This window comes from Microtus pennsylvanicus, chromosome 5 (assembly GCF_037038515.1).
Source record: "Microtus pennsylvanicus isolate mMicPen1 chromosome 5, mMicPen1.hap1, whole genome shotgun sequence".
NCBI classification, from domain to species: Eukaryota; Metazoa; Chordata; class Mammalia; order Rodentia; family Cricetidae; genus Microtus; species Microtus pennsylvanicus.
The window spans coordinates 75,403,487-75,420,081 of NC_134583.1; the positions used below are offsets into that span (position 1 = coordinate 75,403,487).

General features: G+C 46.8%; 1 protein-coding gene across 1 annotated transcript in view; it reads right to left on the bottom strand.

The window, feature by feature from the left end:
* Adam12 (ADAM metallopeptidase domain 12) overlaps nucleotides 1-16,595 on the bottom strand; it is a 306,281-nt gene that overhangs the window by 70,408 nt on the left and 219,278 nt on the right. Inside the window, exons 7-10 of the mRNA XM_075972576.1 lie at nucleotides 11,544-11,609; nucleotides 10,129-10,200; nucleotides 3,682-3,851; nucleotides 756-840 (exon numbers count right to left, since the gene is read on the bottom strand). Coding sequence (XP_075828691.1) covers nucleotides 756-840; nucleotides 3,682-3,851; nucleotides 10,129-10,200; nucleotides 11,544-11,609 — 393 coding nt within the window. The remainder of the gene's footprint in view (nucleotides 1-755; nucleotides 841-3,681; nucleotides 3,852-10,128; nucleotides 10,201-11,543; nucleotides 11,610-16,595) is intronic.

Sequence of the window (16,595 nt, forward strand, 5' to 3'; positions counted from 1 at the left end):
TCTGAGGAAACTACCTTTCTGAGAGACAGTACCATGGTGAGCACTAGATTCTCAAGGGACCATCTGGTATGAGAATCCCTTCTAGAACTCTCAGGGGGGCTAGCGTGGGAGGGAGCCTCCCATTGGGCAGACGGTCTAAGTTCCTTCCATCAAACTCATAAGAAATCTCAAACATGCTTCTCGCTGTATTTCCTTTTACAAACATATATAGCCCCATACATGACAAAGTTATCCCCGTAAAGCAATAAACCTAGGCCTCTGCCTTCCAAGAATAAGTTATGATAAAGACAAATTGTACTCTGGCCAGAAGGTATGGAAAGCATTTGCAATGGTACGTAGTGAAAAACCTCAAACTTCTGACTGCTGGGCACGGAGGCAGAACCATCAAAAAATCACTAGAGCGGCAACATTTGGTGAGACCACAGTCTACCCCAAAAAAACTGAGCATGAAGGGCAACCCCCATGCCCCGACTCATCCCGATGCCAGGAAACATTCCCGGATTGAGATACTTGGACCAATAGTCCCACTTGAGATGTTTCTCACAGAAGGAGCTACTGTCCTTCGCCTGCCTTCCCTGCATACCATCTGTGTCCCCACGCGTGGGAAAATAAATCATAAATATGGGTGGAGTAAGAGCAGAGGTAAATTCAGACAGCGTCACTGGACAAGAACTAATTTCAAGAGGTCCGACAAGAGTAGGGATTTCCTGGGGGGATTAAACAGGGAAGGCATTTCCGGGGCCTCGTTGGCTTACCATGACGACTCCCCCAGATTGTTCTGCGGTGCACATGCTCATGATGGGTGCCATGCCGATGGTGGTTCCTTGGAAATAAACCCCACTGAAAAACACAAGGAAGGACGGTCTTTAATCCCATGCATTAGGGATGCGTTTCCCAACGTTTCAAACGCTGCTAGGCAAGCCTGCCATTGAATGTTCATTGACTCAAGCAGCCCCAGGAAGGGTATTTCCTGACTTGGGACTTTTATCTTTTTGCATTACACTTTACTTTCCCAGTTGCAAGATGGTCCCATAATTCTTGAGTTCCGCTGTCCAGGCTCAGACAGCGGTCAGGCATGACTTGGTGTTTGTAAGTTGCGGCCTGCCTGCTTCCCAATGGGCTGTAGGGAGCTGTTCCTTTGAAACAATGCATGCTGATAGAAAGGCCGAGAAGTCACCGGGGATCACTGTGTGCTAAAGGAAACAGGAGACAGCTTGGGAGATTTTCTGGTGGAGCTGGAGTTTGCTTCCCTGTGTAACTCATCATCGTTAGACACGGAATCCTTCAAAGTGTTCTGCCAATAAGGCTTTTGAGACTGAAATCGGCAGGAAAGTGATCGCTCCTCTAGAGCCAGTGGATAGCAAGTAATCACCCACAAAGCCTTGGCACCAGAGAGGAAGTTTCTGGAAGGGAACTTCGTGGCTTCAACGTAGGTGTTCTCCTATCGAGAATCTCAACCTGATCATGAATCTAATCAAACCAAAAGACTGCTTCAGGCAAGTGTATTAATCCCGGGTTCATGCATTAAAACCTTAACACTGTATTTGTTGGACTCCCATAATCAAGTGTCTTAGCTGTGCTCTGTTGGCTGTATACCAACACAGACAATGCAGTTAGAGTTTGAAAAGTCAGATATGAGGCTGGAGAGATGACTCAATGGTTAAGAGCTGGCTGCTCTTCCAAAGGGCCTGGATTGCATTCCCAGAACCCAGATAACAGCTCACAACTGTCAGTCACTCCAGTCCTAGGGGATCCAGCTTCCTCTTTTGGCCTCTGTGGGCAACAGGCACATACGGTGCATAGACTTACATGCAGGCAAGCACTCATATGTGAGATAAAATAAAATAAAAATTAAAGTTAGATATTTTCACAGTGACTAATTGGATAGAGGTAGCAAGTATATAAGTACCATTGTTCCTTCTCTGTTTCTGTTTTTTCTTCTTTAGTTTACTCTTTTCTTTTTCTTTATTTTCTTCTTTTATCCATCATCTCTCTATCTATTGTACTAGAGCCATTCCTTGTTATCTATGGGGATTAGATTATAATCCTCCGAGAGTACTATAACTCATAGATACTCAATTTCCTGCATAAAATGGCATTGTGTTTGCTAAAGAACCTATGCAGCCATACAATTTAATCTCTTGATTATTTATCCTTAATGCAATGTAAATGCTCTGTTAGTCATTATGCTGAATTATTCAGGGAGGACCGGGATAAAGGTCTGTACATGCTTCATGAAAGTAGAACCTTTTCTCGGAACATGTCTGGTTTAAGGTTGCCTGGATCCACAGGTGTGGAACCCTCAAATGTAAAGGGCCAACTACACACCCAAACTCACAGCCATTGTATTTACAGCTGTTCGTATATGCAGACCATATGAACTGTTACAACCATACAACCAAGAAAACAAGCAGGTCAAAGAAGATGTTAATTTATTTCCAGATGTTTAGCTTGGACAGATTCCTTTAGAGAAAAACAAAACAAAACGAAAAGAAAACTTTCCAACTCAAAGTATATGAGATGGACTTTTCACAGAGCAGGATTGGTCAGCGCATAAAATGGGAAGCAACCAAACACATCCACAGGGGTGCCGCTGAAATGGCCGGATGAACAATGGGGGGACACTGGTTGGGAGTGGATGGAGGCATTTCCTAAAGTGAACACAGGGCAGAACCATCTCATCCCTTCCTCACAACTGATCAGCAAGCTAGATCCGACTGACCAAAGAACAGAAACCACTGTGTGTGAAGATTCCACTTAAGTTACACAAGAACAAAAGAAAAATAGTGTGCCATTTCTCAAGGTATCTGCCTCCTACGGATTCAGGCTAATATAGGGACAGTCTCTCCTTTTAAATGCGAAGGTGTCTGGGGCCACTCACCATGCGCAGCTGGACAGTCGCCCCACCCTGCTTCATTTCACATCTCCTATTAGCTGTTACTCTAGAGCTTTCTATTCTTCTGCTCTCTCTCAGCAGAGAGAGACATTTATTATTGGCCACTGTTGTGTCCAAATCACCTAGCTGGGTCCTAGCAGGGGCCATGTGGATACTGATTGGAGGAAGAACACAAGGCCTGGATGATATTCCCTAACATGGAAGGCCAGAGAGAACTTCTCCCCCAGAGGAGGAAGGCCCTCGTGTTTCTCCACGTGCCTGACAATCTTCACACATATGCCTTGCTCTCAGATCATGTAAAAACACAGATTTTTCTCCATTAATGATACATTACTCTTTGAGGCAATCTTATTAAGACTAAGACCAGTCTTTGCTGGGCAGTGGTGGCACATGCCTTTAATCCCAGTACTTGAGAGGCAGAGTTTGAGGCCAGCCTGGTCTACAGAGCAAGTTCCAGGACAGGCTCCAAAGCTACATAAAGAAATCCTGCCTCAAAATAATAATAATAATAATAAAGTCTAAGGCCAGAAAAATCAGCACAGAGGACATTGTTCAGTTATGGAAAACCAAACCGAACCAGAAATGAGAGTCCCACAGAAGGACAGGAGACTTCCCAAATGGGTCTGTGATACCCATAGGTGGGGATATAGGCTTGACCCCTGATGCAGACTAGGAAGCCCTTGGAGGAGCCAGTGTGCTGTGTAGACAGATGTGGCTCTGGGCACCCACAGAAAGTACATGCAGTCGGTACTGCACCTTTAGTAGAGGAAGACAGCACCTCTCACCTGATAAGCTGGGCGTTGTCGTGGGATTTGCGAGGTAGAAGCTTTATCTTCCTCCAGTCCAGAAATTCGTGGAGACTGGTGAATGGGTCCTGGCTTATAGAGCATTTGTCGATGTCGTTCCACACTTCCACCCCTACCAGCACGATCCGGATGTTCAGGGGTCTGTAAAACTAGGAAAACGGGCATCCTTGGAGGACCACATCATCAGAAACTCAGAAAGGAGACTGGAGCCAATTTCACTGAAGTTCATTTCTGTAAGCCAGGAAGACCCCTCTCTGAGCACCTCTGTTACCATGGCAGCAATAGTCTTAGTGCCCGATGCACAGTGAAACGTTAATGGGACTCCCTAATGCTGACCACTTCGATGCTGAAGTCATCAGTCATTCCTCCCATCTGCCCAGATGTGTATGGGAGGATGGGTGCCTTTCAAGGGACTTGCTCTGACTTAAATGTGGGTGTGTGTTAGCATTGAATATGCTGGCAGTTAATATCTACTGCAAGGAAGAAGCAAGGATGGGATGAGGATCATTCAGTCACTTCTGCCAAGGATAAGAACTGTTCTCATTTTAAGTACAGTGTTCGGCCTATGAGATACTGAGGATGAATCCGAATTTTTCAGCCAAGACTCAACTTTGGCTGACACCCTCGCAGTCTGTCACCTACCATGTTAGGAAGTTTGGTGCCTTTCGGAAACACAGAAGCATAAACAAAACCTTCTTCAGTAACTTTATGAGCACATCTTTCTCACCATACCAAGGAGTTATCTCAGCGCTGGTGAGAAGGGAAGATCTGCCATGTAGAGTTCTTCTCATGGGAGCATGAGGTAGCTTCGAGGGGACTCATAGTGAGTCTTCTCCTCCATCCCTATGTATAAGCAATGACTGTACCAGAGGCCCCAGTCCATAGGAGAGCAGGGGGAGGCAACTATTCTATTTGCCAAAGGATGGCTTGTCTCCTCTAGAAGGGCTGTGTGAGTGGCTACATCAGTCTACCCAAGGGTTGATGCCAAGGTTCTTCTAGGCCCATAGTTCAGGACACAAAGCAACTGTAGAGCTAACAACTGTTATTGTTCCCGTTTATAGTCAAGATGATGAGGCTGGGAGGAGCTTTGTAAAAATCACCCATGTGACAGCACACTGACAGGGAGGTGACTCTGTGGTCACTAGTCCCCTTGGTGCCTATTAATCTTTTGATGCCAGTGACACACAAGTCCACACACAACAAGAAAGTCCCCACCTTCCGAGGCCCCAAATACACAAGGAGAAAGGCTTTGGAGCCAACTCTAGGGGGAAGCAGATCCTCAAAGTGTCTAGAAACATCTGACCAGCAAGGAACAGGAATCCCGCAGCTCTGCAGTTGAGAGCTAAGCATCCTTTCAACGTGGTGAGCCAAAGGGCAAGGAGCACCCCGATGTTGAGCCTCTGACCCCGGATTCTCAACCCCACGTGAGGCAGCTCATCCTTTCCCTCACTGGTCCCCAGAGTCACATGGTGAGCACCGGGTAAACAGCAGACACCACAGAACTCAGCTGGGGCACAAATTATGTCACAGTAAGTTACACGGATTGCAGCGGTATTGGGGTTACATAGATAACAAAGACCATACGGAATCAGTACATTAATGAGACAATTACATAAGGAAAATGTTGTCTAATGGTATGTTTTTAATCAAGTCGCATGTGACTTGTGTCTGTTTGCAAACTTCCAGCCCAGGAAAGACAGTTCCGTGATTATTCTGAATGATGTCTGCTCATACCAGGGGCACCCCTTAAGATGACATTCCAAACTGTGTCACATACAAAGGTCACAGTAATCAGAAAACACATATTCAGTGTTGATGTCTATGCCAGTTTCTAAGCGATTTCCTTAGGGCCAGATGTCTTGCGTGGGCTTCAGGGTTACCCTCTGAAAGATGGACACTATGCCTCCCAGAAGTGCTGGGTGGAAGCAGGAACAAGGTCTGCCCAGCCTAACCTACCATCGCTCTCAGCGCTAAGTCAGCAGCATACCAAGCAGGGAGGTTTTCACACCAATGGGGAGGTTGCATTTCTCTGTGAGACCCTCCCGAACCACACCCTAGCCCAGATTTCAGACTTAGTGGAATGTCATCTCTTCTCTGAAGTTGGTACTGCCAGTTAGATGCCATGGGTGCTATGCCTACCACAAGCCATTATTCACTGTCCCTCCCCTACCTCCTCAGAATGTTCTTCCTTGGTTTGTCCACAGGCCCATCTTGGTTCTTGTCAGTGAAGTGTAATGAGCATAGGTACAGCCCTGGCTTGATGCCAAGGTGCTTCCTAAGCCCAGGCTTACTCCACAAAGGGATCCTATGTTGGGAATTGCCACTGTTCCCATTTTAGAGTCAAGACACTGGGGCTTGAAGGGGCCAGGTAAATTATTCAAGATCATGACTGTGGGGTTTGAGTGGCACCCAGACAGACTGACTCTGATGTCAGGATCTGGACCATTTAAACTGCCACCCACATGTAAATACCTTGACTGCAGACTTGGAGAAAAGCTCATGGGCCTATGTAGGACAAAGAGAGCTTGGCAGCTGCCTGCCTGGCTCAGACATCCCAGAACGTATGTAGACATAGACAGAGGCACTGATGAATGATTCTCCTGTTTACAACAGCTACAAATGTTTGCTACCAGTAATTGCTGTGGGCAAGAACATGGCACAAGCGGAGAAAACAAAGATTAGGATAGCCTCGCCCTGCCACAGCTGTTCAGAGTCACCGCAGGCTGTAGGCACTGCACATGCTACCATGAATCCAGTTAACTGATCTGGTATCCCACTGAGTAATAGCATCAACAGGAAGTCCAGGGAATGCTTTGCTGGACAGGCCAAAGCTTTCTGGAAGGAGTGGATAAGAAATGAGGGAGGTAGAATTCCCTATGGTATCAAGAGAGCTTGCCTTCTTCAGGCAACTGGCTTAGGAGGAGGAGAAGAGGGTGGTCACAGGAATGAAGAAGATTGAAGAAATGCAGAGTCCCTCAGAGGATGGCTACTTAAGAAAATTGGGTTGGACTGATGGCTGGTGGCTTCAGTCCCCGGATACTCTCTTTGCTACTCCTGCTGCAGAGTAACCAGGACCCAGGAACAATGCTTCATAGTTTTTTCTAGAAGCATGGCCATCAGACACACACATTCTGTTCCTGTCATCTGGGATTTTCTGACCCCTTTTTAGGACCTCACCTTTGTCTCTGAGTCACTTCTCCTTCTGGGGTTTTCTCTTTCTCAGGCCAGCACAGCTAAATAGTTATTAACTTAGAATGCCCAACCAAGCCAAGATGTCAGCAAATGAGGAAGTAGCCTCTGGGACAGTCAAAGAGTTTTGGGCTGAGACTCCCCCACAAGCATAGTTACAAAACTGAAACTGGGAAGTCTGATGTTGCCTGGAGCCACTGGCCAACTGCTGTGGCGGCTACAGAGTTGCCCAAGGAGCTTGAGTGTCCTCTCCAGGATCTCCGGGAGCTGTTGAGAGGTGGGCAGGAATACCAGGGCTAAACATATCTGTGTTCTTAGTGAATTGGCTCTGCTCTTCCTCTGTCCAGTCTGGCACGCTTGACTGAGCCCACCAGGGCTTCTAGACGCATACTGTTGATGACCAGCACAGGCCATTAACAAACCCCCAATTGCTCATTTTCAGTTTTGTGAACCGAAGCAAGATAGAATCTAGACTAATATGTAAAGAGAGATAAAGGCAGAGGACCAGATGTACTTAAAATGGGGTTTCAGCCATTTCTAGTCAGATGTTAATGTAAGCCATCATTTCCTTTTACTTCTGAGGCCCCGGATGAACTCTCTCACTCCTTACGGGAGCGGGAGGGCTTTCAGAGGGTTAGAGTGATGGCTTGACCTCTGAACTATCCAAACCTTTCACTTTTTGTCTCCTGGTTTAAGGAGAACTCTGCACAGATCTGTGCCAAGCTCCATCTCAGACCAGATTAGGAAGGCTGAGGTTTAGGAAGCAGTATTTGAAAGAGTAGTCCCATGAACAAACCAAATTCTAACGCCCCAGCCCGACTGTGATCCTGCATTTCTTTTTTGGACAGATCTCAGGTACCTGGTGCTGGGCTCCGACTTGCTGTGTAGATGAGGGTGACCTTGGAATCCTGATCTCCTGCTTCTTCCTCCCAAGGACTAGAATCACAGGCCAGCTTCACCACCCCGAGTTTATGCGGTGCCAGGGATGGGACTTTGCTTCACACACGGACGGTGAGAACTCAGCTTTAATTCCTGTGCTCTGCTTGACATATTCCCCAGGATCCACACTTCACCCTCCTTTCCCAAAGGACTGGCCCCCTAACCAGGATTCTCTTTCATCTCTTGACTTTCGGATACACAGTGAGGTGTGAGGAGTTACTGCTGAAACATTTTAAAGCCACGTGAGGTCAGCCAGCCTCAAGGGTCTGATAAAGAGAGGTCTGGAGAAAGAACCGGGACCTTGAGCCATCTAAATCTCAATTCATCAGCTCCCACCCTAGCTGTGTGTGCCGTGTTCACTCACGAACACAATCATGCATGTACACATGGGCATGACCATGCATGTGTGCATGCACAAACACATGCATGTTCTCATGCTCTGTAACCACAAGGAGCCACTCACTGTATTATAAGGGTCAGGAACAGACCAAGCCTTTCCCTACTGAGTGTACCCCCTCACCCACTTTCTACCTCGCAAGATCACTGCCTCGACTGTAATGACCCTTGTCCCTATCCCCTGTGGAAGTGAGTAGCTCTCATCTGTAACTCCAGAGACCTCTGCACACAGCATCATGGCAGGGCTGTCACTTGGGTGCAAGATGAAGGGATTTTATATGTCTACCTGCTATGGGTTGGCTGTGATGGCAAACAGAGGGATTACATCTGACAGATGCACAGAACTCAGGACCCTGTGGACTGCAAGGAGTTGGAGGAGGAAGAAGAATTTATGCAAAGACTTTTGCCTTCCTCTTTCTGGAAAGGTTGAAAATTCAAACTGAACAGAACAGGACTGCTGGAAATGAAAGAGGCAGCGTGGAACCCTTCCAAACGGCTATGTGCAGAAGGTGGCTATGTCGGAGAAGCCTGGCTGTGAGAGGCTCGGCTTCATCCAGGCCCGCCTCTCCACTAGGCTCTTGTAGGCAGGAGATGTGTGACTACTGAGATGCTCAGCTGTGTCTCCACTTCAGCCTTCTCCCCACTGGAGGCATCTACAATGCAGCCCTGTACCAGGTAAATCCCTGGCTTGGGGCCCTGGAGCTGCCAGCCACACAGAATGTGAAACTCTTTAGAGGACACTGGAAAACACTCATCTCTACCAGCAAACAACAAGTCAGAAGAATCTTTGGGAGCCCCCACCCCCAGTACTGATGTGTAACCCACTGAGAGAAGCCCTGTTCTGGATGAGAGCCATCAACCCCTAGCAGTCCAGATTCTGTCCTGCAGGAGTGCCACTGGAAGAAAGGTGCGGTAGTCAGGCAGAACCCCCATTTCCTGGCCAGCAGATGATAGAAGAAACCAGATTCCCAGGGACTCTGTCCTCAGAAATCATCTTGTGAAAGTAGTGGTGGAGTCCCCCTTGTTCTCAATGAGGGATTTCCGACAGCAGTTGTTCCAAGAGGAAGCGGTCTCTAAAATGATTCCCATTGATCATTGAGATGGGATTGGATCCTGAAGACTCTGACCTAATCAAATGATTCCTGCCTGGCTGGAGTAATACTAGGGCGCTGTTACTGGGAGGTGGGACCTAGGTGAAGGATTACAAGGGTATGTCTTGAAAAGACACACTTGGGGGCCTCTCCTTGACTCTCTCTCTCTGCTCCCTGACCACCATGAGCTGAGCAACCCTGTTCCACCATGCCCTCTCTGCCATGATGGCCCAGAGCCTTGGAGTCAGCAGACCTCAGCCTGAAACCCCCAAAGCCACAGGGCAAAATAAGCGTTCCCTCCTCTACTGTTTTTCTTGCAGCTATCGGTCACATCGATGAAGAATAAAATGGTGACTGAGCTGGACATCGGCTTCTGGGTTCTGATGGAGGAGCCTGCAGGGTCCACCCTCTTGTCTACATTGGTGCATCGTGACCTTCACACTGAAGAACCCAGAAGAGGCCCAGCTACCAAATCCTCAGAGGCTCAGTGCACCCACTCTTGTGGGATTCTATCGGATGTATTGTTCAGAATTCTCGTAGGCTAGAACTTTTCCTGACAAGACTAGCTCCTAGAGGAAATTGACTCCCCAAGGCATCCATAGTCCCAGACCAGCTAGGGCTGGAGTCTCCTAAAAGTTGCCCAGGTCCTGGAAAGCACCTGCTTGGAAGACCAGACACTCAGACATCAGCACAGGATGCACAGATAGATTCTGGTCTTTGCTCAATTAGAGGAAGATCACTTAATTCTCCCAACCTCATTTCCAAACATTGACACAATTTGAGGACTTTAATTACTTGTTAAGGGACTTACCTTGTCAACGTGATTAGCGATTTCTATTAACCGCTGCTTGACTTTCTCCAGATCTTTTCCTTGCCTCTGAAACTTAACAAATTGAAATGCCAGCATTAATAACGATAAGAATATCAGTCAGGGGGTCGTAGAGTTGGCTCAGCAGTAAAGAGCACTGGCTGCTCTTCAGAGGACCAGGGTTCAATTCCCAGCACCCATATGGGAGCTCACAATTGTCTGTAGCTCCAGTTCCAGGGGATCTGGCACCCTCACACAGACATGCAGGCAAAACACCAATGCACATAAAATAAAAATAAATCATAAGACGAGTATACATACATACATACATACATACATATACATATATGTATATACACACACCAATCAGGATTCCTCTTCCCAGATCCTGAGATGTAAAGTCCTGGGCTTTGGTGACACCCTGTACTCTGGCGGGGATGGGGGTCTCCACATTTACAGTGTAGGAGCTCACATCACGCCAGACAGTTTCCCAGCTGGGGAGTCCCTGTAATTCCTACAATGCGTGTGCATGTGCTCAAGCCAAAGACTCAAGCGCTAACTTCTGCAGCTCCTCCAGCCTCATAAATGATGGAGGCGGGGGCATGTTTTGGCAAGGAGAAAATGGACAACGGGAAGGCTGTCCAAGGCCACTTTTCACATCATCAGCTGGATTTTAACTTCCTGAGAAATTTCCTTTAGATTTGTTTTTAAACATTAAATATGAGAAGCAAGAAAAGCTCATAACAACATGTCCAAGACGGAGAATGGAAAAAAAGTTAACAAATTCCCCATTCTCTCCTCTAAGCTGACCTTCCAGAATGGGATGAGATTTCTGAGAAATTGTCAAGCTGGTTTCATTGATGTATGGCGAATGAGTTTAGAAGAAAAACGCCACCAATTCATACTACGTTAATGGGATGGTAAGAAACCATAGGGAAGATAATCTGAGGAAAATTGATTCAAAATGAAATGGAAGAAAAAAATCAACGGTACAAAGCATATCACAAGAAGGAAGGATTTCTCTACCATGTCTGTACAGCATTCATTCATTCATTCATTCATTCATTCATTCATTCATTCATTCAGGTTAAGATACATCTAACTTTCCCCAAAATGTCAGAGTGTAATTGAAAGCCACCTATAACTCCCCCTAGATATTTCCCCTTACTTAGAGAGCTTAGCTACAGAGAAACACTGCATTTTTTGGGGGGTGGTATACTTTGCAATTATTTTATTACACTAGATAGATATTAAATAGTTTGCACTTCCCCAGATTGGAAAAGTGCAATTTTGATGCTCGTTTCCATGTTTTTTAAGAACACACTGACCATGGAGGGAAAGTGAGTCCTAACTGGCTAAGCGCCTCCTCATGCTTCTTTTTGAAATCAATTGTGCTGAGAAGTTTCACAGGCCCTTACCTCTCGGTTGTCTGCAACAATCACCAGCTCCACGTACTTGGTCATTTTAAGGGTCTCTCTTTTATGCTGCCGAAAGAAAGCGAGAGTTTAGTTTGCCTTAATACTTTCCCGGGGCTTCCAGCACATCGCTCATGTCTCCCAGACAATAAAAATAAAAACAGACAAGACAACAACAATATTTGGAGGAGAGAGTCTTCCTCCCGTGGGCTTTGTGGCTGTGTACCATCATCCAGAAACTGACTCCCAGCCCCAGTGATCTCCTTGTGAAGCCACAACTGGGGTGATCCGGTTTCCTCTTTCATGTGGGAAATCCTAAAAAGGAGTTTAACATTCTCGCTGAATCATTGATTGTGGGTTCAAAAGAAGTCAAGGTCATTTGTAAGCAAAACGAACACCTAACCAACTCCAAAGAACATTCTAGAACTAAAGCCAGCCAAAAAGGTGTGTTATTGCAGACTCCACAAGGATATGAAGTTTGCTGAAGACACACTGGAGTCCCGCTTGTCACTGTTTCTTGTACTTTTTGGCCCAGGTACATCTGTGCCACAATCTTAGGAGAGCGGTGGAGAATACATTTTGTAGAGAAATCTGCGATCTCCCTGAGAAAATGCCTAGTTCTTTCTGGGGAGTGGATGCTTGTGGCCAATCATTTAAACATCTAGTCTGAAGCAGGGGAAGCCTGAGAGGCAAAGGGGAGGTGAATCGAGACAAAACTCAAAGGTTTTTGAGGCAGAGAGAGAAAGAAGAAGCAGTATTTTTAAGACTGTGACATGTGAGGGTTAGGACTGGCAAGCGTGGAATGGCTGAGAAGAATATGGAAGCTGTCAGGGTACAGGAGAGGGACACTCAGCGGTAGAGATATACACATCCAAACAAGATGGCCTCTGAGGCAGGTTACATTTTAATCGAGCTTCCTCCGAAAACATTTTCACTCTTCTGTAAATTACTGGGAGGATCCCAAAGGCATTTTTTAGGGGAAATAAACCAGTTCGTGGAGGGTGGTCTCCAAAATCAAACATTAAAAACAAAAAAGCAAAGCCTTCTGCTTCTGCAGTAACACACGGTTGGGGGAAGAGGAGGGTTGATCTCGTGTCTGGTCCTCCCAACCGAAATTGCTGGTTTATGACTTAAGCCTCATACAGGGCTTGAGCTGAACACTCAATGTTACAACCGCTAGTCCAGACAAAAGCAAAAGGGATGCAGGCATGCTTTGAATCAGGTTTCCAGTCACATAATCCGGAGGGAAACATCTTTCATAAAACAAATCTCCACCAGGCCGGAATCTTCCTAACAGATTTTTACAAGAAAAATGTTTGTATTATCGTGGTGTTTCCGCTTGCTGCCCAGCTGTGCTGATTCATGGATTTAGGTGTCCCTGAAGAAATCTGGAAACCTCATGGAGGAAGGGAAATAAAGTACCATGGAAGGTATGATTTCTCACGCTTTTACAGCGCTGCAAGGAGAAACTGTCAGGCTTGGTAACTGTATGTACAGGCAGGTTTCACGGTCCTGAGCTGGGAGCTCAGGCCAGCACCCCTCCCCGTCCCCCCCCCCCACCGTGGGCTCAAAATGAGACACTTCTGGAAACGAGAGCGCCTTAAGCTTTTTCCGTACCGAGGGGCCAAAGAAATCGAAATCTCCTCACCCTTTCTCTTCCCCCCTCCCTGTGATGTATGCATGTATATGCATGTGTGCTCTTGAAGGGGTACGTATGTACATGCACATCCATGTATACGCATGCAGGTGGAGGTCAGAGGTTGCCGACAAGTGTCTTCCTCTAACTCTCTCTATCTTGATTTTCTGGGACGTGATCTCCCAGTGAACTGGGAGTTTCAGTTAGGTCGGTCTGCCAGGGAGTCCCTGGGACCCAGCAGTCCCCACTCCTCTGCCAGTGCTGGGGTGGCAGGTGCTTGCTTGTTGCACCTGGCTCTGTAACATGGGTGCTGGGGGAGCTGAACAGAACAGAACGCACTTCGCTGATTGAGCCATCTCTTCAGCTCCCGGGAATCAATTTCTCTCTCCTCTCCTCTCCTCTCCTCTCCTCTCCTCTCCTCTCCTCTCCTCTCCTCTCCTCTCCTCTCCTCTCCCCCCTACAATACCCAGTTCAGCCATGAACAAATTCAGCTAATTATGCAGACAAAAACAAGGTTGTGGAAATAGAGAAATAAATTAATCTCTCATGAAAAACCCATCGGAAAAGGGCCGGTTGCTTGGGCTTTTGCACTTTTCAGACTGCAGAGGGTGAAATCTATGACCAGAGGACATTTCCAACTGGCCTTGGACCATCATTTAGAAAACACACAGTCCCAGATAATGAAAACAAACACACGAACACAATTTTCCTGTCTCTGCAGTTTTCAGAGGAATCCACATTTTCTCATGAATTCAGAGAATTGCATGCTCAGAGAGAAGTTTAACCACATCATAATGAAAAGCCACAGGGGAGGGGCCGACTCCCTGAAGGAGAGGCTTAAATTACCTCCATGTGATCTCTACCTATCTAGGCTGTCCAGTTTTAAAAATATATATTTTAAATTTGTGATATGGGCAGCAGCATTGGAAAGTGCTTGTTTGACTGGATTTTCATTCTGCAGGATTGTGAGCAAAAGCTTGTTCCCAGGCAGGAACCTGAGTCTCTGAGTTTCAGCTCCAAGATGGGGACTGAGTTAGAGACAAGGTACCCAAGAGGAACTAGTTCCGAGACCTCGGAAAGTACCCTCTGAAGAGTCTGCTGTAATGCCTGGCATGGAGAGCTCAACTCAGTCAAAGAAAGCAAGGGAAGACCAGGGTACCCATGTGTTTCCACAGCAATCCTGTCTTCTGATGGCCAGACCATCGGCAGACATTTGCTTATCTCCCAGTGTCTTCTGGGAGCTTGCTGTGTGTTACATGGTGGGTTAGGTATTAGAGATATAGGGATGGAGAAGACCAAGGCCACTCACTGCCTTCCTGAAGCAATTCGTTTCTCTGCTATTGGGATGCATGGTTTGATTTTCTTCTTAGCAGATTTAGCCTTTGTCTCTCTCGCAAAGCTTACTAAGGTGGCTACGAAAATCCCTTTCTAGTCCTTTTGTTTTCTTGCTTTGAGATGTGGTCTCGTGGAGTCCAGGCTGGCCTCTAACTTACTATGGACCTGAGGCCGACCTTGTACTCCTGATCTCCCTGCCTCCATCTCTAGAGTGCTGGGATCACAAGCACGCACCACCATATCTAGCTCATCTGATGCCAGGGTTAGCCCTTAAAGCCACATGTGTGGGCGGCGGGCACCTTGCAAATGGAGCTACCTCTCAAGCTTTCTGTTTCCATTTGTGCAAGCATAGCAACGGGGAGGGAAGGAGTCCAGGCAGGTGAGCCCAGTACCAAGATACGTTAGGCTGGACTTAAAAATTCCCAGAGAGAAACCCACGACACCTCCGCCTTCCAGAAGCAAATGGGGCTCTCACTATAATCTAACATAGAGCCTTGTAAAAGTGACAAACAGCTCAGCTTTATATGATAGCCAGCGTGACTGCCTACATCAGACGGATTCCTGGTGCTCCCTGCAGAAAAATGCAAACATCTGCAGAGAAACCGAGATGGTTAACATTGGGGGGGGGCAGGTTGGGAAGATGCAGAGAAACCAAGATAGTTAACATTGGGGGGGGGGCAGGTTGGGAAGATGCTGGAGAAGAGCAACGGTGCTTGATGCACTGCATAAACAAGATTAATTAGCTGCAGTTATATTGATTTTTTCAAAAGTATAGAATAAAAGGCAGCATAGTGAGGCAAGGGATGGCCATGCAATTTGAATCTCTGCTCTGTCCGTTTACCACAGCGCTCTCCAAAATGATTTTCTAGGTGCCTACAACTCACAAGTATTCTTCCTATTGGAAAATTATTTTTTGTACTATCTTTGTTATCTGCTCACAGTTTAGGGTAAGTTCTTGTGGGAGACCATCATAGGCAATGTCCAAGCAAGAGTGGGAGCCGGGGTGAACAACACTGGCATCCATGCCTTCCCCTTCCATTTAAAGGTTCACTTACGTTCCCAAATTAGCAGGCTTTCTCATTTCTCTCCATGTCAATGGGACTGGAGATGATGGTGCCAATCATGGTTCCAGGGAGCTGTGTATGCTCAGAGAATTAAAATACAGTCAGCAAGCACAGAGCGAGTTTGTACTTCTAAATGGAAGGGGAGCACATGCGAGCATCATTTAAACTGTCAAGTTATAAATCATGCAATGTGGCTAACAGGCATTCAACCAGGTACTCAAAGCCAAGAGCCTGGAAAACAAAATGCAAATGTTCTCCTTGTTTATGATGGGTGAGGCTTGGCTCAGTCACATCCTAGCTGGGGTCTGGACTCAAAAGCAGGCATGTTTGAAGAGTGAAATAAACACGAGAGGGACTAGAGAGGCTGTCTCTGATGCCAGCTCTTGAGTCTGTCACTCAAGAGAGGTGGGGCAGGAGGAATGCAAGAGGGACCCTTCCAGAGCTGAGATGCTATTGCTGCTGCTAGGGATATTCTCTCTCTCTCTCTCTCTCTCTCTCTCTCTCTCTCTCTCTCTCTCTCTCTCTCTCTCTCTCTCTCGTCTATCTCCCTCCCTCCCTCCCCCTCCCTTCCTCTCCCTTCCTCCCCCTCTCTTCTCCCTTCCCCCATCTCTCCTCTGTCTGTCTGTCTGTCTGTCTGTCTGTCTGTCTATCTGTCTGTCTACCCCCAATAGCCCCTCTCATGTGCATGTGAGTGTGTGTGTGTAGGTTCATGTGCTCATATGTGCAGGTATGTGGAGGACAGAAGAAAGCTTCAAGTATTCTTCCTCAGGACATCATTCATAGGTTTGTTGCTATTGGTTGGTTAGTTTTGTTTTTGTTTGTTTTGCTTTGATTAAGTCAGAAATGTTCACTGAATTTGCCAAGAAGTCTAGACTGGCTGGCCAGGGAGCCCCAGAGATCCTTCTGTCTCCACCTTCCCAGAGCTGGGATTACAAAATAGCATCAGCATGTCTGGCTTTTAAAAAATGTATTAGTATAAGTTCTGGGGCTCACACTCAGGTATACGTGCATACACTTTGC